The 25,224-nt window shown below is 51.1% G+C and overlaps 1 protein-coding gene across 1 annotated transcript; it reads left to right on the forward strand.

The window, feature by feature from the left end:
- The first annotated feature begins 385 nt into the window (after positions 1 to 385).
- On the forward strand, positions 386 to 24,704 carry tmem260 (transmembrane protein 260). The gene is made up of 16 exons (XM_030116349.1): positions 386 to 727; positions 4,464 to 4,495; positions 5,617 to 5,768; positions 15,035 to 15,212; positions 15,296 to 15,409; positions 16,060 to 16,239; positions 16,315 to 16,355; positions 17,766 to 17,852; positions 18,822 to 18,930; positions 19,004 to 19,176; positions 20,137 to 20,308; positions 21,311 to 21,450; positions 21,918 to 22,094; positions 22,966 to 23,019; positions 23,266 to 23,350; positions 23,462 to 24,704. The coding sequence occupies exons 1-16, from the start codon at positions 619 to 621 to the stop codon at positions 23,708 to 23,710; spliced, it is 2,052 nt and encodes a 683-aa protein (XP_029972209.1). The 5' UTR covers positions 386 to 618; the 3' UTR covers positions 23,711 to 24,704.
- The last annotated feature ends 520 nt before the right edge of the window (positions 24,705 to 25,224 follow it).

Below are 25,224 nucleotides of genomic sequence, written 5' to 3' on the forward strand. Positions count from 1 at the left end.
AAGCTCTTAAAAACATCTGAAAAATGGATATAAAGCCCAGAAAACAATGCATGTCTCTTTTATTCTTTTAGTATTTTTCTTTAAAACCTCTTGTGTTTTCAATTTATCTGAGTAACTGGAACATGACATCACTCCATCTTTGTTAAAGTCTCTCCTTCATTTTCTGTATCATCACCTCTGCTGTTTTTTCATCCAGATGTAAACTTTGAATCATAGACTTTTTTCTTTTTCTTGTTTTTATTTACAAGTGACAACGTTTGTAAGTCCTCCAGTCTGCACTATTCATATTACCTCAGTGTAACGCGGAGCCGCTGGTGTATCAGCTGTGATCAGTAACTCATCAGCATATTTATAAAGTATCGCGAGATTTGCGCGTCGACGCGCCACCGGTTGTTACTTCCGGGTTTTTACAAACGCCGCCTCTGTCAAAGCTCGCAGGAAGAAAACCGGGATTCTTCGTGTTAATGTCGCGTTAAGGCGTCTTCTACTCTGCGGGAAGTGTGTTTTTAGGTTGTGGGCTCCTCTCGGAGTTGTACTTTGCGGCTTTCGGGGATGCTAAGCTGCTATGCTAGCTCTGCTGCGCTCATCAGGCTGAAGTGAAGAAGAAGAAAAAGAAAAATGTCCTGGGAGCGGAAGACGAGCTGGGTCCTGAGCGGAGCTACCGTGGCGTGTGTCGCTGCTCTGTATGTGCCCTGCGTGCAGAGGACCGTCCCCGGTGGAGACTCAGGTGGGTTGCTAACAGCTACCGGGGAGCTAACGCCGCTGCGGCCGACGGCCATGTGGGTTTGTTTTGTTTCCGGCAGCCAATCCGCGAGGCGGCTGCACGAGCCGGAGCTGTCCGAGGTGCTGCTCCCTCAGAGGAATCGAACCCCAGACCTGCCACAGTCTGACCACATTCAGCATGTGGTGTCTACCACAGTCTGAAAGTGGCAGCTGTAATTGTAAAAACTAACTAGAAAAATCGAGAAAAAAATACTCCAAAACCTAAATTTCACCTCAGTCCAAAACAAACGGGAGCTCTAAGAAACCTGATGTTATTTTTTTAGTTTTATCCAAGTAATGCGTTGCCTCTTTACAGAACATCTCTAAACCCTTCCAAACGTTTTAAATATGTGTTTTCCTTGCGGTAACCACATGTGGATCCACCCACCACAGTCTAAATCCTGCAGGAAACACTGGATCTCTACACCGGGAAGCTTTCACATAGCAGGTTCCTCTCTCCGGTGGCAGTTCAGTTTACTCTGTGTTTCTGTGCAAACTGACCCAATTTAAGTGTATTTCCCTTTGGGGGGGAAAAAACCAAAACAACCTTTTTTATAATCTGTAAATAAACTTTACAAAGTGTGTTAAGGAGACGGCAACATTTGACTTTTGGTAATTTTTGGTGGTAATTGTTTTTATGAAAATTTTGATAAACATTTTTTTCATGTATGCTCTGTGCCACAACAAAGAACTTAAAATTTGAACATTCCTCTGGCACTATTTCACCCGTCTGACTCACTCAAGATGAAATTGGGCTGTATGTGGCCACGGAACTGTTGATGCCACTGCTCCAGGGTCATACAAACACTGTCAGGGTTAAACAAATGAATATGGTAGTCTGCTCTACAATGATGCTGTAAAATATTTTTATGGAGTCTAAAAATGTTCATAGAGTTAATGAAAGGAAGCTAAAACTGGAGTTATGAGGCAGTGTGTGTCTGTCTGAGCTGTATTTTCTGTACACTTTGGGTGCAGAAAAGTGTGAACAACGGTTTGATTCGGCACACATTTTACACCAAACACCCAACGTCTCCACTACACGATGAATCGATTCACTGTGTTAACGGCTGTGGAAAAGAACAGTCAAATAGACACTTGTTCAGATTAACCGCCTTATATTTTCACCTGTCTTATTTCATATTTTGAGAACATAGATGTCCTGAAGTATCATGTCCTTTGTGATGACTGTAATGTCAGTTTTTAATTTGAGCTGCAGAAAATCCCGACAGTTAATATTGTTATGAAGAATTATGCAACAGTTTAATGCTATTTTTCTGGTTGACAATAACAATAATTGATTTTCTTTAATCTCTGGACACCAAAAGGTGATTGATGCCTAACAACAAAAACGGTCTTCATTAGTGTGTTTCTGCATTATTGCTGTTTTTCTTCTTCTTTTTTGTTACTTTTAGACCTGCTGTCATGTTGAGGGACACGAACCCTTCCATTTTCCAAGTGGAAGCTCCCAGTTTTACCGTGTTAAACTTCACATTTCTCCACGCAGGAATCAGGCCTCTGAAGTATTGAATACTGTAGTGAAAGTTATTTAAAGTGTCGCTCAAACTGCAGAACATGAACTGTGTGTTTTCTGTGCTCTCACGGTGGCTAACATTAGAGCCTGTTGACTCAACCGTTTGTCTTCTGTACTCGGTTTAGTGTGTGTGTGTGTGTGTGTGCGTGTGTTTGCAGCAGTCAGCATTGTTGTAATGCAGTTTTCTGAAGGTATGCTCTGCACAATTACAAACAGTGTTTAGAAGCGACAGCGAGGCTACAAACTTGTAAATGCGGCCCGGGATGCGTGAAGGCTCTGCTTGTTAGGTGTGCGCCGCTCTGGCACTCGAGCCGCGGCGGGGAAACGCATTTCCAGCTGAATGGGGAGCTTCTTCAGAAAAGCCGGGCCAGATACGGGCCAGTGGAGATGAGCGGCGAGCCGGCAGCCGCGGAGCCGGGCAGCCCCGCCGGTCGTGCCGCTGTCTGGCGAGCCGGGGCCTTTGAAAGAACGGCCAGCCCCTTCTCCACAGCGTTTAGGGACGGTGCAGGATGCCCGCTCCGATAGTGCCAGCTCAACACCCCTCTCCCAATTCTCCAGGTCTCCGTCTCTGTGTCCTAATCTCTTTAGGTGTGATGTGCCCCGGAGAGGCTCGAGCGCAGCCCCGCGGGTACGCTGTTGTCTAGGAATGTGGAGTGTGGAAATGATGGGGATTATGGGAAGACTGGTGTGGGTGCCCGTGCTCCACAATCACAAAGACTCCTGGCACCCGTGCCGCTTCCCCGTTGAGTCAATATTTTCCCTTTTTAGTATTGGGGCTGCAGAGCTGCATCCCTGTGCCACTGAGATGGATGTTTTTCTGGCTCGGCATTAGTCTGAGTTTGTGTGTTGAATGGTTGGAGAAAAGTGTGCCACCGCTGAGGAGGAGAGCGGCGCCGCGCTCCGCGGCGGCGGCAGGTAGCTGGCGGCTCCTGCCAGGTGAAACGGAGCCGTGGAAGCGTTTAAGCCGTGCAGGTGGAGGAGTTCTGACTTCATGCTCCATTAGGCTGATAAGAGTTGGGGCTCCTCGCGTGGCAGACGCTCAGGCGTCCTAATTCACTGTATCGGCGAGGCGGCAGCGCCGGCGCCATCTGAAATGCAGCCGCTCGCCGCTTTTAATGGTTTGTGCTGCATCCATGTTTATTTTTGAGACATGGAAACACTTTGAAAGAGGCAGCCGCGTCGCGGCGGTGCGTTTTCTCTCGCTGCTTTGTGGGGATCGGCTGGAATAACGCGTCCCTGGATGGCGTTGAGGGAAAATGATTAATTTACCTTCTGATTGATTCTCCTTTCATCGCAGCCTGTGTCTGGGTTCGCCGGGGATGCGGCGCAGCGCGGAGGGTAATAGAGTCATTATCCTGTCAGCGCCGAGGCGGGAAACAAGGAGGGTTTACCCATCGTGCACCAGGAGAGGGAGCTGTGCTGAACCCAGACGTTTATCAACGTCATTTAATCTGAACCAAATTTCAATTTTCATGAGTGGGAGATGCAAACATTGGGTGAGAAATCGGCGTGATTTGAAACGCTCTGGGTGTATTCTGGCACAAATGGGTTTGTGCCCAGATACATTAAAAGCTTCCTCCAGCAGCTTTTAGGGGTTTTTTTTCTTTTCACTTTGTGCTGCGCCTCACACTGAGCTCCTCAAGAAAATACATAGGCACCGCCGCCTCTTCTCCTTTCTCCTTCTTTTTCCCAGCCTGCCTCTTTCTGTGGCTGTCACAGACGTGGCCCCGTGTTTGTGCCCGGCGGACTCAGCCAGACGTTCAGACACCGGGAATTGTGGGAGCAGGAGGGGAGGACGGGGAAGGACCCCGGCGCACGGGGAGGATGGGACTGCAAGCATTATTCTCACATCAGCATATGTGTGTGTGTGTGTGTGTGTGTGTGACAGAGCATTGCAGAGGCAGTCTAATGGTGTGTGTGTGTGTGTGTGTGTGTGTGTGTGTACGTGCCGGGGAGGGGAGCGAGGCATCAGGGGAGAAGCAAAAGATGAAGAGAATGAGCGTGCCGCTTAGGAAATGTCACACTGGGAAGATTTGCAGGTTTTGATCCTGGCAAATTAATGCAAAACCCCAGTGCAAGTATTTGATTTGGGAAAACTTTGGGAGCAGACTTGTCTCTTAATAATAATTATTGGGTTTACATTAATTTCCTCCCCTATTCTCTTCCACAGGAGAGCTGATCACCACTGCTTGTGAGCTGGGGGTGAGTATTAGCCGTATTGTTTAATCAATTCACTCATTAACTCTTATAAGCATTAAGGAAGTTTAATTAAGCATGGGCAGAAAGCAGATTAATTTACTTTCAGTCCACAGGTTTTTTCCCCTCTTCTTTTCTATACACTTATTTTACTAAGTTGCAAGTAGAGAATGCTATAATTTGCAACCCGTTTTTCAAATCCAATTAAAGTCAATGGTAAGGCGATGGCTTTTGTAGGCTTTGCCTTATGTACGGTATAAGGCTTATTATATCCACCCCTCTTTTTTTGTGTGTGTGTGTAAGCCGCGAAGAATGAACTAAATCGGGTTAACAGTTATAATAAGTTTTATTATTTAATAAAGTTTATTACGCCGCTGTGATCCTTTTAGGGAGGCTGTGTCGGTGTCACTATGCCAGTAATCCTGCCGTTAGCGCTGCAGTCCGTGTGGCCTGCCTGTCTGCCTGTCGGGCCTCCCCAGGGCCGAGCAGGCCATCCCCGGGCTCCGGGCTGCCAGGCCCCCCTTCCTGATCCCTTGGTGCCGGATCCTCCTAACCGCTGCTCATCCCAGTATGGTCGCCTACCTGCCTGATGGCCGCACGCCTCGACTTTTTAGCATCTTAACTTTCCGTCCCGGTGTCATTTCCTCTCTCCGGGCGCCGCTGCCGGCCTGCCTCGGCGGCGGTCTCCAGTCACTGTCTCACCTTTCGTTTGAAGAGCCGCCCCTTCCCCCTCGCCGCTCCGCCGGTGTTATCGGCGCCGGCGAACGAGTCCGCGTTTAATGACTGAGCCCTTATCTGGGCGGAGGAGACTTAGCGGCTAATTGCCGTGATTGCCAAGATCCCCCGGGCGGGGACGACGGCGGCGCCGGGGTGGTTGGGGGGGCTGCGGCTGGCGAGCGCCACGCGCTCCGCCGGGGGCCCCGGGGAGCGGCGCCGTCCTTGGGAAGAGGCCAGAGGAAAAAGAGGGATCGGTGTCGGAAGAGGCGCCGTGACTTTTCTGCTGGTGGTGATAAAGGTCGCCAGATTAGAGAAGATCGTCTTCTTCAGCTTGAAACCTCGTTCTCTCCGGGAGGAGAGCGTGAAGATGTCCCTGGAGGACCGGGCTGACGGTGTTGTTGTCCTCTCAGGTGGCCCATCCTCCGGGATACCCGCTCTTCACGCTGCTGGCCCGCCTCTCCATCCTGCTGCTGCCGTCGCTCCCTCCGGCTCACAGCGTCAACCTGATGAGCGCCGCCCTGGGGGCGGCGGCCTGCGGCGGCCTCTGCCTCACCGTCTGCAGGTCAGTCCAGGAAAAGACGCGTCTCTACCTTCCATCTCGACTGTCCTCACCTTCTGCAGCGGTTTGAACGACTCGCATGAGAAACGTGAAGCAGTGCTCGGTTCATTTTTTTGCCCGCTGAGTGAAAACATCTGTCTGTGCAGGATTTTCTCCAGGAGGTATCATGAAGTCCAGTCACTAAAGTGTTTTTTTTTCCTTTCAGATTTATTTGAAGCCTCTCCTTCACTAACATTAACAGAAACACCTATTTGAGTGGTGGGGGGCGGAGTCGGGGGTTTTATATATATTCAGTTGCATCTCGATGCTGTCTGGAACACGGTGATATTTTTGGGTCCTGACTGACTGACGGACAGCGACGCCGCTGATCCTCTGTTCAGTATTCAGGAGCAGAGCCCGGCCTCCCCCCTCCCCCTCCCCCTCCCCTCTCCCCCCTCCCTCCACCACCCTGCCCCGCCTGTTTACCCGTCAGCCACCCGTCGTGAGCGTGCGTGTGTGTGTATGTATATCACAATTATGGTGTCCTCCAGCCCCCCCATGCCGAGGCGTCCCCCCACCACCCCCCCCCACCCCCACGCTGCCCAGCATGCTCCCAATCCTGACATGGCACGATTTCTAATCTCCCCCTTCTTGCCTCCTGGGTCTGAGAGGAACAGGATCGCTGCCGCCGCCCCTCCCTCTTCCTCCTCGCCGTTCAGCCACTTCTCCCAGCACGCCGTCGTGAGCACAGTCCCCCCCCCTCTGCTGACCCCGCCACGTACGCCGCCTTTCACCCCCGTCCTGCTTTGTGTGGGTGTTTTATCTCCCGCCGTCGGCCGGGCGGCCTGACGCCACCTGTTCGGCTGACCCCGGTAGTTTCCGTCGCGTTGCTTCGTCGGCCCCAGCTGAGTGTCGACATTTTGCCTTTTTGTCCCAGTTTGTGCGCATCCGGGCTTTTCCGGGCATGTCCCGCATTTCTAACTCTCCGTTTCCAGAATAGGGATTGTTGAACGTGATGTAATTTCCTCCTGCTGTGAGGACGGAGTGACGGACGGAGGGGTGTGTGTGTGTGTGTGTGTGTGTTCTCAGGTGACAGGTGAAGAAATGATGAAAAAACCAAACTTACCTTTTTAGGATATTGCCGTCTCTATGCTGAATGAGCCGTCGCTCCATTGGAGGATTGCGCTCAGCCCTTGGCCAGACGTTCCCACTTATTTAGAGGCCAGAAAACATCCACACGGTCTGGACGGTGTTTTGGCTCCGGCTCTGCATGTTAACTGTAGCTGGGTCTGTAATCTCTGGGGATTTTAGATCCAGTTGTGGATTATGGTCAAGTAAAAAGTCATTATGAGGCGCTCCAGCCAGGGCTGATGGGGAGTGCGGACCTCAGCCAGAGCGCACAATCGCACCATATAAGCTCTTAAGTGTGAACGTTTAATCTACGCTTTCAATTTGGGGGGGAAAAAATAAGCATAAAAGGTTTTGGTCATTATCTGTTGAGGGCCTAGTTAGGGATGAGCTGCGGGGCGGTGGATCAGCTGGCACGCCGGCCTGCCGCCGGGTCACCGCGGAGGGCAGGAGATGAGGATGGGAGTGGGCTCCTGGCTGGTCGTGACCTCTCTCCGGGCTCCGGCACACAGGGTGCGGGTCGCTCTGACCATATTGAGAATGTTGGCACGGACGGCGTGCCACGGCCCTGCGGGGGCGCTCCGGAGCGGCCTTTCCCTCAGATGAAATGCCAAATGTGACCTGGTCATCCCTGCTCCGAGCCGGCGTCTGTTCCCACATCATCTCCTTCACTGGGGTTTGTTTTTGTTTCTTTGTGGATGAAAAACTTTTCTATTGCTTTTTGGTTTGCAACAGTTCAACCCCCCCCCCCCCCCCCCAAAGAAATCATTGCTTTGCATGATTATGTTCACATGGTAAAATATATTGAAGTTAATACGGGTTCTTGAAGGCACTTCCTCTCGAATAAAAAATTGTAAGACCTTGAAATTCGTCTGGAATTCGCCCAACATGGCAAGCCTTTGATGTATCAATTTAAATTAGTCGGCCAGATTGCCGTGTTTAATGTGGGGGAATGTAAGTTGATAGGCTTGGAAGCCACTTCTCTCTCTCGCGTAAGTTTAAACGTAGCACTTTAGCCTCCCTTTGATTTGTCAATTACGGTTCTTTTGGCTTGATCATATGGTTTGATGGCCAAATTGCACGTCTGGTTCTGTTTTCACACCGCGGCCTGACGAGCCTTTGAGGATGGTGGACGCAGTGGTAATTACCATCGATTGCACCGGGAGGTTGACGGAGCGCGATGCCGGGCTGGTGCCGCGCTAAAGGCCTTAGCCCAGGAGTGTGTGGAGGAATGCACCCTTCACGGCGGGATAATCCAGACAGCTCGGCGTTCTCTGCTCCCTCGTTTCACAGTTTATCTGCTAAAGCCGCTCTCAATCTCCCCTACCTGAGAGGAATCTCTCTCCGTTCCCGAGCTTATCCCGACGAACCGGGAGCCGACACGCCGGCGCGCTGACGGCGCTCGGTCGTCAGCACTTTTCGGGCTTGACAGCGTGGTTACATAAGGGAACCGGCGGTCCCGGAGGAGAGGGTGGGTGGGCGTGCCGCCAGCTCCCGCCCGCTGCGGCGTGTCCAGCTCCTTATAAGGACGTCCACCATATGGTGCGTCCCTCCTGGCTCAGGTGGGCCGTTTCCACCCGTGTTGTCGAGGTCATGTCAGGGGCAGCGTGTTTTGCGTTTGAGGACATGAAGTTGTTTGGTGGAACGTTCGCTCCTCTCGGTGGGGGGGTGATCCGGCCCCTCCTCCTCACATCTGCTGCGCTTTTACAAAACCTTCTGTTTACGGGTTTCCTGTGTTTCCAGTACCTGGACAGACGTCACCGGCACGGAGGGCGTGTCGCCGTTTCAAAGGCACATTTTCACCTCAGACCCCAGCGACGGTGTGAAGTTATTCTGCGTAACAGAGCAGAATCTCCGGACCTTTCTGTTCCTTTTCCTCGGTGATTTCATCCCTCATTGTCGTCCGACAGACCCCCTTTATTCCCCCCATCCTCGGCATGACCAATGCTTCCCCCAGGACTCATCCTTTAATACAGTTAAACAGATGTCTAATGAAGATGTTATTTCCTCATTACTGGCTACGGGATGGGGATCGTGCGGAGGAGGGAGGAGGGCTAGATAGACAGCAGAATACACCAGCAGTTTAATATTCCTTTCGCCCGTGGGCCCGAGATTGTGTCTGCCTCGGACGTCAATATTCCATTCCTCACCCACCACAGGCAGTCTTAATAAGGCGGCGAGCACAGAGACGGATCAGACTCGGCAATTACAATTCACCCAGAATTAGTTAATGGAATCTATACAGCAACATTTATGTATCACTGGTGTGTGCCTAATGACTTTGTTGGAAAAAGCAGCAATAAAAATGGCATTCAGTGAATTGCATAAACACAGGATTTTTGCAAATTGTTTTTTTTTTTTTTTTCTTTCTTTCTTTCCCTCCTCTTCCTGTTTTTTTTTTTTGTGTGTTGGGTGGAGATTAAGATGGCATTCTGGGAGAAATTGTCATGTCAGTGGCTGCATTGTTTGAGCAGAATTGTGGTGATTAATTTGACTCGCACTTGTGGCGCCCTCCTGGAGGAGGGGAGAGCGGCGCCCCGGCTCGCCCGCCTCCCCGTGCAAACGCACAGCCTCATCTCCGTGCGCGGGATGGGGACGGCGGCGGCGGCGGAACCCGGGCTGCTGATTGGATAAAAAATCTGCCTGTGGCATCGAAAAGGAAAATATTACAGAATACGATTCTGAAAGTCAGTCAGAAAAAGAGATTTGGACGAGAGAAAGGAAAATCACTTCTTTTAAATTGTGTGATGGTTAGTTTTGCATTAAAAACATTCAGATGAATAACTTAAGACATGAAAACATGAACTGGACTTTCAGTCTAGTGGACCTGTTTCTATCAATATTATCATATGTGCCTTTATTGATCTATTGAACTGTTTTCCCCCGTCGACACACAGCAGATCCCAATGTAAACCATTTTGATATTCTTTATGTGTGGTATGTATTTTTCTTCTGAAGATATTTTACTACATGCCTCAGTCTTCTTTAGGATAAACTCTTGTTTTAATCTGTATTCATGTTAAACTCTCTGCCATCGGGTCATCTTCACATACTTGGTTTGAATTGAATGACTGCTGTGGGAAATGTAATAAAATGCAGTTAAAAAGTACTTTACTTTTGCTTGTGATCGAGTGTATTTTGAGGAATGCATCATTAGTTCCACTCTAATACTTTTTTTGGTACTTTTTGTGGATCTGCTTACAACTAACAAATTAAAGAAAATATCCTGAAATATCAAACCAATTGTTAAAATCCCTCTTTTAGTCCAAAATGTAATAACCAGTGTGTGATATTTCAATCTTCACACCAGTATTTATAAACGTAAGCTTTAAAATTGTTTAATTTTAGACATGAAATCTTTTTTTAACGAATTGTTTTCGACTGAAAGCCTCAAGATTTTTCATCCCTCTATTTACTCTGTTGTTGGAAAAAGCAGGGACGGCTCCAGGGGCCCACAGGGGGGGGGGACCAAGACTTAAACCTGGGATTCTTAACACTGAAACATTTCTCATTAACTGAGAACAAGTTGTGGTTCTAGTATCGTAGTTTCGGACTGCTGTGACGGGACGGGGGTTTTCAGTATTAAAATCTCTCTTATCAAACAGGACTACGTCACAACCTGCAGCTCCTGCTCTGCACCTGTCTAATTTATTTTTTTTGTTGGTGATTAAAATTTGAAAATTTTATATATAATACCTTGAAATACAGTGAAGATTGTCCATGCCCACAGACAGACACTACATATATTAGAATAAAAGTAAAAGTAAAGTCGTTTTTCTGCATGAAGTCTTTTCATATGATTTGAAATTTCATAACAATTGAACAACATCACAGACTAACAGATATTTTCTTTCACGGTGGGAAACGGAAAGTAATATGGTCGTGAATTCAAAGATTAAGCTCATGACAATACTTTGACCTGAGCAAGTAAACGGTAAACAGGAAAGAGGTCTGATCACTCGGCGCAGCTGTGCGTTTTCCGTCACAACCAAACGCAGGACTCTGTGATCTGCGATTAAAAACATATGGAATGTTTCCCAAAGTGTACGATTTGCTGTTTCCCACAACTTATTCATCCTGTTGTAGTCGCCATAACTCTGGTTTTAATTGTCCTATTGACACAATTCCAACACCGGTAAAAAGCGTTGAACCGGTGCTTTCAGAGTTAACTGGAGAGCGGACTCTGTGCGCCTGAGTTACAGCGCTACGATGTCGAACATCCAACATGTGACTTTGACTCGGGGACGTGTCCACTGGACTCCACCTCCTGCTGAACCATACTCAGGAGACTTTCTGCTGTTGTGGAGAGGAATTCAAACCGGGGTTCGTCAAAACTAAAAACTGAAGATTATCAGCATACAGTGTAGAGTCGGTCACTGGTGTGTTGAGTAATTAGTTAAGTAATTAGTTTCCTTGATGAACCTTGTCAGAAACACTTGTCCAGAGCTGCTGCTTGACATTGGAGCTTCGAAGCAGCACATCAGACAGAGTCCCCCCCCCCCTCCCCGTCATATAATAGCTGCTAAGTCCCCCTCCTGATGTCCTGGCCAGAGGAGAGCCCCCGGGTGTGAGCGCCGGCCAGCTGGAAGCCCGGCCGCGGCCTCCTCTCCCGGGCTCGCTACCCTCTTCAGGAATGTGTGATTCACTTCCAGCGCCGCCGCTCGGCAAGCCCGTCCACAATGGCACAGCTGCGGCATTGTGCGCTCCCCGGGGTGGCGTGTGACGGCGGCTCCCTCGGCCAGCTCCATTGTGAAGCCTCTTTCAGCGCCGAGTGCTGCTGTCGGCTTTTTGTGTGCTGTTATTTGGCGCTGGCACGTCTCCGGCCCGTACTGTAGAACCGAGGGGGGGAATGAAGCAGGTCTCATTTAAGCACTTCAAAGTGATTATACACAGCTTTTGTTGTGTCCTTGAAGGGGACACTGCTTTTCCAGAGTCGCTTGTGTTGCAGTTTTTGTGTTTCATTTCCATCCAGGCCCCGTTTTACATGACGGCGTTTTTGAATGAGAACACGGAGCTTCGGTTGAGTGTCTGTTTACACGACGACGCCGTTTCACGCAACCACATCTGTTTTGGCTGATCATCCAAGCGGCACGGCCTTTCAGGAAGCTGAAAACGGCGTTTTGAAAACTGGTTCAGAGTGATGAAGTCTGAAACCGCCGCCGTGTGGACGGGCAAGACGCTCATTAGATTTATGACGTGTATGAAGTTCGATCTTTTCTTCCTTTAGATTTCTATTTTTATTCTTAAGATTTTGGTATTATTATTATTATCGGCACATTTCATCGTGTTTTTGCACCTCCGTGTGTTCTACGAGCCTCTGTCACTGTAAATTTCTCTGGTGGGATAAAGTCTATTCTATTTAGTAAAGACATGACGACGTCGCCCGACCTCTCGACCCTAGAGACCCTGCTGCCGAAGCTATTTGATTTAATAAGGACATTTCTTCTTGAGTTGTTTACAGTGCACAAGCTTAACGTGCACGCTCCTCGTCTTCTTCTCCGTTCTTCGGTGTATTTCTTCTGTGGCGGAGTTACAGCGCCACCTTTAGGCCTAGGATGTGCACTACATTGTTTTCAGTTATTTTCACGGTGTCGTGTGGACTGGAAGGTTTTTAAGAACAACGGGGAGAAAACGGATCAGAGCAGACAGGACGTCCGTCTCCATGGAGACGGTGGACACGCTGCATGACTGGAGTAACATACTCCTGCACATCTTTGAGTGGATGGACGATAACGATCCAACCTCAGCATCATTCCATCCAAGTTTTGTTTATGGCATTTTCTTCTCTGCACAGGTGTGTTTGTGGGCTTTCGTTTCAAAAATGGCGCCAACTAGTGGCCAACATGAAAACTACATCATTTACATGCAACGCATGTAATGTAACATTTTGTAACTCATAATAGTTCATTTTCCATTTTCATTTATTCTCATCTCGTTGAATTGAGAGAAATTCTTTCCCTTCACAAGTTTCTGCTTTGGGTGGATTGCGGCGCCGATGACGCCGCCGGTTCGCCGGGCGCGCCGGTTCGATGGAGGACGGCGTTGTTCTCAGCCGGGCTCCTGTCGCCGCGGCGGTAAACGGGGGAACACGGGCCACACCGGTGTCGGGATGTGTCCTGCTTATATCCGCTCGCCGTGGAGAGGCTGCCTGGGACCCAGGTGGTCCGGCGCAGACAGGCAGGTCATTACAGCCCGCACTGTACACACACACCGCTGGGCTACACACACCGCTGGGCTACACACACCGCTGGGCTACACACACCGCTGGGCTCCCACGGCCTGACAGGCGCTAACAGAGAGATTTGTCAGGCACTCGGGGGGAATAAAGAAGTTGGGAACAGGAGTGTGTGTGTGTGTGTGTGTGTGTGTGTCTGAATAAGTGACGAGTGCTGGCTATCAGACAAGCTTTAGAAGCTGGAACAGACTCGGTGTAATAACCCCGTCCGCAGCCCCCCCCCCCCCCCCCCCGCACCCCCCGCACCCTGTGCCACCCTCAAACCAGCCCCCCTGCGAGGTGCAGGAGCCACGGGTTAATTGTCATGCAGGGAGGTAAAAGCATGGTTATGGGAGGTCTCTGCACCTCAACAAAAGTCCCCATCTGCCCCCCCCCCCCCCCCCCCCCATCCCATCCCCCCCCGCCGCCCTCCTCCCTCCACCGACTCCTCTACCACCCTTCTTCATCCTCCCTTCAAGTTACAACTAATTCCTGGAGCGGTGCAGCGAGGAAGACGCTGCTATCTCTTATTAAGACCCACTCCTAAATGCCCCCCCCCCAACGTTAAGTGCTCACACACACACACATACGCACACATCCATATACATGCTCATTCAATGAGCTTGCCTTACAGTGAACACAGAGGGAGAATAGTGGAGAGAGGGAGAGAGAGAAAACCCAAGAAAAAAAAAAGAGGAAGTAGTCGGCATGCAAGAGTTTTTTTTTTTTCTTTTTTCCACCCTTCTCTCGCTCTCCCTCTCCTTTTTTTTCCTGATTTACCGCGCTTTCCTCAGAAAGCTCCATTGTTCCCCTAGCCTAAGTCTCATCAGGCCTTTTGTGGCTGACTATCACAGCGGCAGGCAGAGAGCTGGAAATGTATAAATGGTATCATGCCTTGTGATTAATGGCGGTGCTTATGAGTCAGGTCTGATAACGGGCCTGCTCTCTACTCAATTTCAGATACCGTTAATGGAATCTGTCTTCTGCGATTGTAATGTGAGAGCGCCTAATTTGCTATGGAGCTTGAAGCTGTCACCGGCAAGGGATTGTGGGGTCATAAGGGACCTGGCAGCCGTTTGGCCTGCAGCTTGTATCTGCGGTGCTGAATAGAGCAGCTCTCTGCCTGTCAGTTAGCTGATAGGCTGATGAGGACTCTAAGCCACTCCACACAATGGCGGAAAGGGCCATACTGCCTGACTTCCCTAATTGTCGAGCCCGCTCATATTTCAGAGCCAGCATGCTGGGGACTGGGCTGCTTCCTTTTTTTTTTTTTTTCTTTTTCCCCTTTTCTCTTCTTTCCCCTCTCTCTCTCTCTCTCGCTTCTTGAACTTTTTTTCTTCTTTTTCTATATTTCATCCTACATCCCGCACACTGTCTCACCCCCTTTAACACACACTTCTCTGCACTATTCCCCCACCCCCCCCTCTCTCTGTCTCTCATTTTAGTAAGTGGTGGGTCTTAGCGTTTGACAGATTATCCCAAGTTTGCTTCAATTACGGCGGAGGAGATGGAGACAGTACAGGAGAGGAGGACGGGAGGGAAACTTTTTTTTTGTGCACACATTATATTTAAGAAGCCGGGGATAAAGCGCTATCTCCCGCACGGTGGTTTCTGTGCCGGCCCGCTCCAGATCAACCGGCTGCCGCAGAGAGAGAGAGAGAGAGAGAGAGAGAGAGGGAGTCCTCACGATATGTGAATTACCCCAAATCGCTCCCGAGTGTTTTTCCAAGGTCTCTCGTCCGAGCAGCAGACTCGCGCAGAGGGAAGATTATCACGGCTCCCCAAATTAGTCTGAAGGAAGTTGGTGTCTTCATGCTGAGAAGTGTCGCTTACTTTTGCGTCATAACTTTTTCCTGAAGTCTCCAGAGTTTGCATGTTCTTCCTGGGTGTGATTTTTAAGTAAGCGTGCGTGAAGCCTGAACAGCCGATGGTCTCCCCCGCCCGTCAGGCTGGCAGGTCCGGGCCCCGGGGCCGTCCTGGCCGGGGGCCTCTTCGCCGTGTCCCGGCTCAGCTGGCAGTGGTCCATGGTGGCGGAGGTCTTCGCCCTCAACAACCTGTTTGTGGCGGCCGTCTTCTTCCTGGCGGCCAGCTTCCACAGGGCCGGGAGCGCCGCGCAGAGGAGGAAGGTGAGCCGGCGAGACGCGTCCCCGTCCCTCGGCGGGAGCCGTGCACGTTGGGTCGACCGTGACGTGGTGCCGCTCCCTCTCAGGCCGCCCGGTGGGGGGCGCTCTGCTGCAGCCTGGGCCTCTGCAACCAGCACACCCTGGTGCTGTACGTGGCGCTCGTCATTCCCTGGGCGCTCCACAGACTGCACTCTCACAAGGTCAGTACTGGACTGCATGGTTGTGCCTGGGTTCAGTGTAAATTCATGACACTGTCTAATTAAAACATCTGAATGTAGAAAGATAAAACCGATGAACTTAGCCACCAGCATGCAGACGGCATGTGACGCCAATGTCTGTATTTTCACAGTTATACAGAAAGTGGCTACAATCTCAACATGAAGTCAATTTTAAAGAAACCTGCTGGGGTAAAATAGTGAAACGTCGAAAAATCTTCTCCTGTAGCTGTTGCATTATGGGTGTTTTTACGGATCCCCATGGCTTTGAGGCTAGTTTAAGTAGGTAGCTAACTTTACTGATAGCTCAGCTCTGCTCTGCTATTCTTAAGAAATTTGGTAGAAAACACTGATTTTGGACCAGATTGGAGCCTCTTGCGGGCCAGTTTTGGCCCACGAGCCTTATGTTTAGCGCCCCTGAGTTAGATGCCGACGATGCAGGCTAATGTTACGTCATGGTTCATGTTTCTGTTAAGTCGGTTAATTTCACAAACGGGTTTCAAAGAAGTGATGATGGGACAAAACGTCTCATTGTGTTTTATTAATGTGATTTTTTTTTTTTTTTTTTTTTTTTTTTTTTAATGCATTTCAAACATTCCAACTCATTAAACCTGTGTTCCGTGCTCTTCAAACAGGAGCTCTCTCTCCGTGGCCTTGTCTCTCTGGGACTGTGTTTCCTCGCCGGCTTCCTGCCATACGCCTACCTCCCCGCCTCCTCCCACATCAACGCCGCCCGCTGGAGCTGGGGGGACCAGACCACCCTGTCCGGCCTGCTCGTGCACCTGCTGAGGGCCGAGTACGGCACCTTCAGTCTGGTACTCTCCACGTCGGTCATCATGCAGGTTCAGCTCTGCTGGCGTCGGATGTTTTTAACTTGTTTTGTTTTGCAGGCCAAGTCTGGAAACTCGGTGAACGTGACCACGATGCTACAGTAAGCTCGATATTAAACCGTTTCTCTCTTTTGGGTTCATTTATTTAATTTCCATCTGTGGTCTTCGTGCAGTCACTTAAATAGTTGTTGGTCGGCCATGCACCGTGCCACGTGATGAGACAGTGGGGCTATAAAAAGCAGCAGTTTCTCATATTTGTTCGATGCTATAAATTATATTCATCCAGTAAGACTTTCTATATAGTCTGCAGCTGCTGTAACAGTTACACTTATGGAATTTGCTTGAATGCTCGTTCTTTATTTTTGATTTGTTTCCATCACACTTTGAATAAATCCAGTTATGAAATAAGTGAAGATGGAGGGCCCGGCCAGCCCGTGGTGGTTTACACAGATTTAACTCCTGACACGCCGACGTGCGAGAGGGGAGAGTGCTTCCTGCAGCCCGTCGCTCGTCTCCCTTCGTCTCCCCAGCAGCCTTTGTTCTTGCCGCCCCCCCCCCCCCACACCCCCCCCCCCCCCCCCCACCCCCCTTCTCCCATCAAAGCAGAACTGAACCTGCTTAGAGGGCCAAATCGCTGTGTTCTGTTTCTCCAGCAGTTTGAAATGATCACTCAGCTCTGGTGTTTAAGCGTGACAAGCTGTGATGACAGACACTGCAATAGAGCTGGAGAAATTGTATTTTTCCACTCTGGCACCCCCACCCCCACCCCCCCCCCCTCCCCCACCCCCTCCCCCCACCCCCACCCGATTCCCTCCCATGCTCCCCGTTACCACCACCACCATCAGCACTGCAGTCGTCCCACTCCTGCTATCTTTCTCCAGTGACGAGAGTGTAAGTGTGTGTGTGTGTGTGTGTTTGTGTGTATGAGAAGGGGGGGAGTGGGGTGCACGCGTCTTAAGACCCCCCACTACCAGCCCCCCCCCCCCCTACTGCCAGGCACCCACCCCTTCCCATCACCCCTGCTGCTTGATGGACAAGCACACCTTCAAGATGGGGAAGAGAGGCGAACATGACAGGCATGTCGCACTGGAGAAGTAAACCCACTGGAGACGCTGACACACACACACACACACACACACACACACACACTCTCACACACACATAGTGTACATTGGGAGATATAGAGACTCAATAAGCTGTCAAATAGAGATGGGTATTAAGGAAGAGGCAGGAAACTATCTGTGCTGTGAGCGAGCGGCGGCTGACTGACAGGCGCTGTGAGGGGAGGACGGGGCTGCGGGGGGCGGATGACACACTCATTCCTATCTGTCAATCCCATTGAAAGGAGGCGAGCAGAGTCCAGGCAGTTTGTTTTGATCGGGGATGGAGGGCACTTAATAATTGCTGTCCTTGAGTTCAGTAGCAAGGAGGGTGAAGGAGCTTGTCATCGGTGTCCATCATTCATCTGTGTATGTATTTGTGTGTGTGTGTGTGTGTGTGTGCGCGCTCAGGGCCCAGTTGAACCACTGCCTGGCAGACCTTTCACCTCCGGTCCTGATCCTGGCGGGAACCGGCCTCGTCCTCTCCTCGTGGGACAGGTAGGCTGAGCGACGCCGAACTCCGTCACGCCCGTCTCGGCAGCCGCTTCCACCCAAAAAAAAAAAAAAAAAATCTAATCCCCCCCGGAGTAAAAGACGGCGAACAAAACCACTGACAAACTGCTGATCTGAGCAAAGAAGAAGACAAAACAACACTGAGGCACCTAACTGTCAAGCTGTCGGGACGCGCCACATTCACATCAGCGGGGCTTGATGCGCGTTTTGGATTTTCAAAAAACACATTTTGTGTGGGCAACGAAAGCGCCGCTTGTTTGTGTGTGTGTGTGTGTGTGTGCGCGTGTGATCCCGGCGGTTCATTACAGCAGCGCCTTTGCTGGGGTCTGTGGGGTGGAGCTGATAAAGCCCAGCGATGCCCCGGAGCTCCGTGGGGTACCGGCCCCCCCCCCCAACACACCCCCCCTCTAATAAACCTGGCCTCTCACACGCAGAGATGAGAAGAAGCAAGGTCAATTCATAGAATGCCACAAGGGAGCTTTGCAGATGTTAATTTCCCTTCGATGTAAAATGTGATTTTATTCCTGAAGAATCTGCAGCGGCTCTTGGAAGCGTTGATCTGTCGCCGTCTGTCCAGCTGACGGAAACCAGGAAATGCTTTGAGGCTTGAAAGTGTCTCTTCAGGTTCAGATGACGGTTCGTTATTGCCGTCAGGATAACGGGTTTCCTTTTCGGTGCATAAGTACATTTTACAGCTGTACAGTAATGAGTTTGTGATTCAGCGGTTGGCACCGGCTCATTATGACTCAGTCGGCATTAGAAAATCAATCATGCACCTCTTGGCTGGCTGGCAGTCACATTTCCTCTCCGGCTTGTGATCGCCGTCCCGCCATTAATATTATTCACAGAATTACTCAAGACAAGTATGTTTTTGAAGAGTAAATAAGACAAATACGTGCATTGTGGGATAGAGATATGGAGATTGGCGTGACAGGTGAGCTTTGTGTCCGTCAGGGCGAGCCGCTCGGTGTCCTGGCTGCTGGCCGCCATGCTGCTGCTCTACTCGCTGTTCTTCTCCTGGAGAGCCAACCTGGACGTCGGCAGGTCTCTGCTGCTGGGAGTGGTGAGCCGAGACCCGACGGAGCGGACCGGTTCCTTCAAACCACGACGTCGTCATCTGCGCCTCGCCTCCGCAGGTGGAGCGGTTCTGGCTGCAGGGCGACGCCGCGGTGTGTGTGCTGGCGGGCCTGGGCCTGAGCCGGACTCGGGCGGCGCTGGAGAGGAGGCTGGGCCGCGGCGGGCTGTGGAAGACCGCCGGCTGGACGCTCACCGCGGCTCTGCTGGCTCACCTGGGCCGCGGCAGTCTCAGGTGAGCCTTTCTGTTTCTGGCAGCACGTTCAGTTTGGAGACGACTTCTCAGCGGGGTTGTTACTGTGGGACTCGCCGTCTTTTCTGCCCTTGGCCGACAGTCTGAAGACACCCTGAAAGTGAAGCTCAGCACTCCAAACTTCCTCTCATTGTCTCTTTTGAAGGAAAAAGCCTTACAGCTCCTTTTCCGCTCTTGCTGATTTGTAGTTTCACGCCCCTGTTTTGTTTTGGGCTGAAATGTAAACTCAGCTCTGTAATGTCCAAATTTGCAGACAATTATAAAACTAATTGTACCACGGCACAGATTCTGATCACAGTGGACATAATTATTGTAGCTGCATTGTTCTGCACTTCTACAGGCTATTACGATTGCAGGCTCTAATAGTGTTTTTGTGTCGGGCTGCTCTTGTTTTAGTTTCCTTTCAGAATCTACACAATGTGCGTGCATTTATCTCCCAGTACCGCTCTTCCCCTCGCGCCCAGATATGTGCCGACTATAAAGTGAAGTACTTGTGCTTAGTGAAGTTTCAGTGAAATAAAATCCGCCGCGTGGAAGTTTTTTTCCCCCACCCCGACTCAACCTGGCCCGTTCCTCGCGCGCCGGTCTGAACGCGGCGTGTCAGGCTTTTCTGCGCTCGCCCCACGGTTCGGGCTGAGGAGCGGCACGGTTAGCACATAGATTCCCCTGGCAGGGCTCAGGCTGAGATGTTAGCTGTCCGAGGAGGCAGATTACAGCGGCGCGGCGCGGCGGCGTGCCAGACAGCCATCACCGAGCGGCTTTGATCAGGGGGGAGAGCGTGGCCCGTGCTGTCAGAGCCATCACACCTGTCTCCCCGTGATTAGATAGGCAGGCAGCGGGGAAGGGGGCGGGGGCCGCTGACAACTTACCCTCCGAGCACCTCCGCACCTGCAGAGGAGCGGCGTCTCGCTGCGAGTTAACGCGTCGCCCGGCTGTTTCCAGGGAGTGCGACCTGAGCGGGAACAGCGTGGTGGAGCGCTTCGGCAGGGAGATTCTGGCCGCCGCCCCCCCGGACGCCATCATCCTGACCAGAGGAGACCTTCCCGGGAACGCCATGCGGTACTTGCACTACTGCCGGGGCGCGAGGCCCGACGTGCGGCTGGTCGACCAGGAGGTCAGAGCCTCCGCCTCCTCTCTCCGCTCCTTCAAAACGGACAGCTTTCACTGTGTGTTTCCCAAAATAACCACAATGACTCAATGACCACCTGAGAAAACCCAAAAACCAGCTGTAACACTTTAAAATCATGTTACTTATGCCGAGTTTTCAGATTTTTTTGGAAATATTGTCAGAGTATTCCGTTTTCACTTTACATTTTCACATAAGTCTTAAAGAAAAAATGTGGTACCACTTTACTTGAAGCACCCCTGCATAACACATTATAAGTACATTCTCGCACTGTATAACTAGAGTTATAAACACTCATGACTTGTCACAATGCTTTATAGCATCAGGACTTAACCCAAACCCTAACCCTATGATGTATAGTGAGTTATAAAGCATTGTGATCATTTATGAGTGTTTATAACTACTTATAAAGTGTTTTACCGGGTGCTTCAAGTAAAGTTTTACCAAAAATGCTGCAACATTAAATTAATTTTCCGCTATAAATCATAGAATGTGTCGTCAGTTTTATTCTTTCTATAATTTTTCTTATTAAATGACTCATAACTCTTGTTACTTTTGTGACAGTTGATGGGAAAACCTTTAAACTTAAGAAACTGCCTTTATACTGTGTTACTACCTTCCTAATGTGATCAATAATGCTGGATTGGAGCAATGAATCTAACCTGAACGGCTTGAGGACAGAGCTGAAATGAAACTGTTGAAGTGTTTTCTTCATTTCATGTTCTAATCTAACATGACTTATGAGATAACAACCGTTTTTTTTCACCACCCTCCCAAAACTTTCAGATTTTCTGAACAGAATGACATTAAAAAAAAATAAAAAATCAGAAATCACTTCAGACTGGAAAAATCTGTCTTGATAGCTTCACACAGAGAATAAATATTTCCTAAAGAATGAAGACATTCTTCACTTTAAGTGATTATTTGGCTGCTAATCCACGCCACGTGAAGCCTTACAGCGGTTCTCTCTCTCTCTCTCTCCTCTGCTAGATGATGACGTACTCCTGGTATGTGGCCCGGCTGGCTCGGCACCACCCCGGGGTCCGCTTCCCCGGCCGCCGCTGGGACCCGGCCCGCCCCGAGGACGAGGACACCTTCAGCCTGGAGCAGTTTCTGTCCCACAACACCGGGTGAGTGCGGCGCGGCGCGGCGCTCGCCCACGGAGAGCGGCCGGGGAATAAAAGGAGCGTCTCCGCCGCTAAATGGGAGGATGAGAGAGGAGGGCGACAATGGTCCACAGGAAGAAGTGGGTGATCTAATGAGGCGGAGATCAGTGGGATGGTGGACACAGCGGTGAGTGCAGGGAGGAGATAAGCCCACAGAACTGTCGGGGCCATAAAAGGAGTTTGATGAACTACACAAGTCCACTAATCTACTTGATTTGGTTAAACGGTCTCTGGCGGACCGGCTCACTCGCCTCCCTCCTCCAGGAGGAACGCTCACCCAGGAAGCGGACGGCGCCTGGTTGGTACCAAGCCCACCAGGGGGCAGTGTTTGCCAGGCCAACGTGTCCGTCTCTCAGTGGGGCGAAGCTGACCCGTGGGATTAACCCTGCGGGTGTGTGAGGAAGTGGTTGTTTACATGTGTGTGTGCGCAGGAGGCCCGTGCTGGCCTGCATCGGGCTGAACGAGGGCGATCCCAGCTGGGAGCGCAGCTTCTCCCGCTGGCCCCTGGGTGTGTGTGACTACCTGGTGCCGGTCCAGACCCAGTTCCACCCCGAGGAGTGGAGCCGCCGCACACACAACCTCTACAACTGGAGCGAGCCTCACAACAGGTAGAGCAGAAACACAGAAGTGGTTTTTCTGCACAGAGAGAAAAGCACCTATTCAGTCTAAAACTTCAGCACAGCACTATATACTCTTTAAAATATGCTTTAAAGAAAAGAGAGCTGCACAATGAGGTTTGCAGGAACTGCTTCACGTCGCAGCCAGTCGGCTTTAGGAAGTTAAAAATGAGCAGGACGCATTGTCGGGAGGGAAAAACGAACAAATCCTTCAGGAAATAAATCCCCTGGCTGCGTCTTCTCGCTGTGGTCTTCGGTCTTCCCACCGCAAAACTTCCCTCAGCGGGCTCGTCCTGCGCTCGCCGCGCCGTGATCCGGCTCTCCGCCGGTTCAACCGGAGCAAGACATCGGGCCCTCGGCCACTGGCAGCGAGACCGCAGATGAAAAATAATGAGTTTCTTATTGCGTTTTGTCAATAACTGTGTCAAAAGTGGAATTAGTCAAAGCTGCATATTCTGTGGCGGTTGCCAGCAGCCCCTCATTCACTCGGATATCCACGGCTGAATACTGTGACATTATTTCCCGCACCCCCACGACAAGCGTGTCCGCCGATGCCCACAAGCCAAATATTAGCTCGGAAGCCCAGCTAAAATATTCTTTTGAAGAAGAGGTCAAGTGTTTACAGTCAACAAAGTGAAAAGAGGCAGATGTGGTTTCCCTCCATGTCTAATGTGCTGCCTGGCATTGTTGCTCCGTCTGTTAAATGTTTATGCGGCAAACATTGAATTTTCAGTGTATGAAAACCTGCACAGTCCAGTGGAACAATATATTCACATAAATAATCATTTATAGTTAGTGGAACTGTGCATAAGCCGGAGCCTGGAGGTGCTTCAGATAAAGAAACGTGTTTTTCTCTCCACAGTTTCCACCCTTCGTCCTGGGAGCGCGTCGCTAACGAGGAGATGTGGCAGGCCAGGTGTGTGAAGGGTTTCCGCCGCCGCCGCGGCTTTCGGCGCGCGAATAAAAAGCTGCGTCACGATGCGTCCCGGCCCACCGGGACATCTCCATAAACCAGTCTTGTGCGGTAGAGCATCTACATGTACATTGCGCTCGGCGGCGGCATCTACATAAATCACTCCATGGGAGTGGTGCGTCGGCGAGCGCGGATCTGCATGGCTCATCCATCCAGCACTTAGCCCCCAGTCTGCCTGCTTTGTTTCAGGATGAAGACGGCTTTCTTTCTGTTTGACCTGGCAGAGAGGATGCAGGGAGAGGGGAGAGCGCGCCTCTTTGAGCTGTCTTACACCGTGAGTCTGACCCCGGCTCGCATGCAACAATGCCGCCATTAACCCGGTGGGGCAGATTAAAGGCCGTCTTCCTCATATGTTTTTTTTTTCCTGTTTGTGCGTCTCTCTCAGCTGTATAAAGAGATTGTGGAGGCCCACTCGGACTACCCCCCCAACTGGGACAAGAACCTGGCGCTGGCCTGCGAGAGGCTGCTGCGCTCGGGCCACCCGGGCTACAGCGCCGACGGCCTGCTGGCCTGCAGCGTCCGGCACTTCAGCCTCTACCTGCAGAAAGACGCCTCGGACCCCCAGACCCCCGCCATCCGGGCGGCCGTCAGCCGCCTGCAGCAGGAGAGGGACGGGCTCCGCCGGACGCCGTGACCGGAAGACGGCGATCCGTCGCCCGTCCAGCCAGAGTCCCAGAGTCCCGCGCTACTCCTCCAGGATGTGCGCCGACGCCAAACCATTACAGGGAAATCGGCGCCGCAGTGCGATCCTCTGGTCCAGTAAAGACGGACTTCCCTTCCCCACCGTCATGTTTCCACAATCGGACTTCAGGAAGTCTGGACTGACCTCAATTGAGCTCTGCATGCTTCCTTAAAACTCTATCGTTACATCTTCCTCTCTTTTTTTCTTTTCCCGCTCTCGGAGCTTCTAACGTTGTGATTATTTCGCCTCGGCTCCTGCTCCACTTCTCTCTTTCTCACATTTGGACGGCGGGGCCGAGATTGAGGGAAACCCAATTTTGGGGCAGAAATGGGGGATTAGAGCGGCTGTTTAATCTAGGACAGCCTTGCTCTGTGCCACGCAGTCCTCACTTCACACCGCCCCCCCCCCCCCCCCCCCCACTGCCCCCCACCCCCGTCCTTCTATCAGTCCATCTTAGATGGTCCTTTAAATGTTTCGAACTAATGGATTCCATGAGTGTTTTTCTCCTGCTTCCTAACAGGAGGCCGGTAATCCCCGGTGGATTTATACGAAATGTGAAATGTCACAATGCCAGGGACCCTTTTAGAGGTGCGTCTGTGTGAACATGCTTAAATCTGCACTCAAGCCCTCCTCCCTGCCAGAGCCGCACATAAACCTATTCGATAAAGCGATCGAGGAGAAGGCCGAGGGCGGCGGACGGGGCTGCGTCCACCCCGTCTCTGGAAGTCTTTCTCGGGATCCGACTCGCGTTAGCCTCCATGCTAATGAGCCGGAATTTACTCTGCAAAAGGTCAACACGAGCTTTGTGGGACAGCGCTGAAGGAGTCTGCGGCTGGAGATACAGCGGCGGACAGGAAGTGAACGAGCACTTCTCTCCCGATGTGAAGGAATGAATGATGCAGACGGGAAACTGTCCGTCTGCCTCACAGGTGAACCTTTTCAATAAAGAAACGGATATTTTCAGCAGCAGTTGTTGTTGTTTCCGTCTCTTCCTCCCCTCCCTCCGTAACCCCTCTGTTCCTCTCCTCTCCCCTGCCTCCGAGAGTCAGTTGCCCACCCCTAAATCAGCAAGCTGCCGAGGATTGTGGGAACCCGTGGAATCGCCGTGACCGGGGATGCAGGCAGGGAGCCACGGCAACGCTGGAATGTGGGGCGTCTGAGGAGATAAGAGCTGCGAGCCCAGCCAGGGAGGGAGGAAGAGGAAGAGGAGGGCAGGGCGGAGTGAGGAGAGCAGCGAGTCTGTGAATGGAGAGACAGAAACACAGCGCCACAAACAGCCAGAGAGCAAGACGGAGAGCGAGGGGCGGGAGACTTAGAGGAGGGGGGGGGGGGGGGGCGCACACACTGGAGATGGGAAGCCAGCCTTATTCCTCTTTGCATTTCATTTACATCCCTGGCCGTATCGACCAATCGGATTGGGAGCAAAGCCCAGGGCTTAGGAGGGGAATAAAAAGACAAAATGCCTT

This window comes from Salarias fasciatus, chromosome 19 (genome assembly GCF_902148845.1).
Source record: "Salarias fasciatus chromosome 19, fSalaFa1.1, whole genome shotgun sequence".
Taxonomy (NCBI): Eukaryota; Metazoa; Chordata; class Actinopteri; order Blenniiformes; family Blenniidae; genus Salarias; species Salarias fasciatus.

Coding starts and splice junctions, on each gene's coding strand:
- tmem260 (XM_030116349.1), top strand. CDS start 619: ATGTCCTGGGAGCGGAAGACGAGCTGGGTCCTGAGCGGAGCTACCGTG. Junction 16,240..16,314: donor AGTACGGCACCTTCAGTCTG/GTACTCTCCACG, acceptor TTTGTTTTGCAG/GCCAAGTCTGGAAACTCGGT. Junction 23,351..23,461: donor TCTTTGAGCTGTCTTACACC/GTGAGTCTGACC, acceptor CGTCTCTCTCAG/CTGTATAAAGAGATTGTGGA.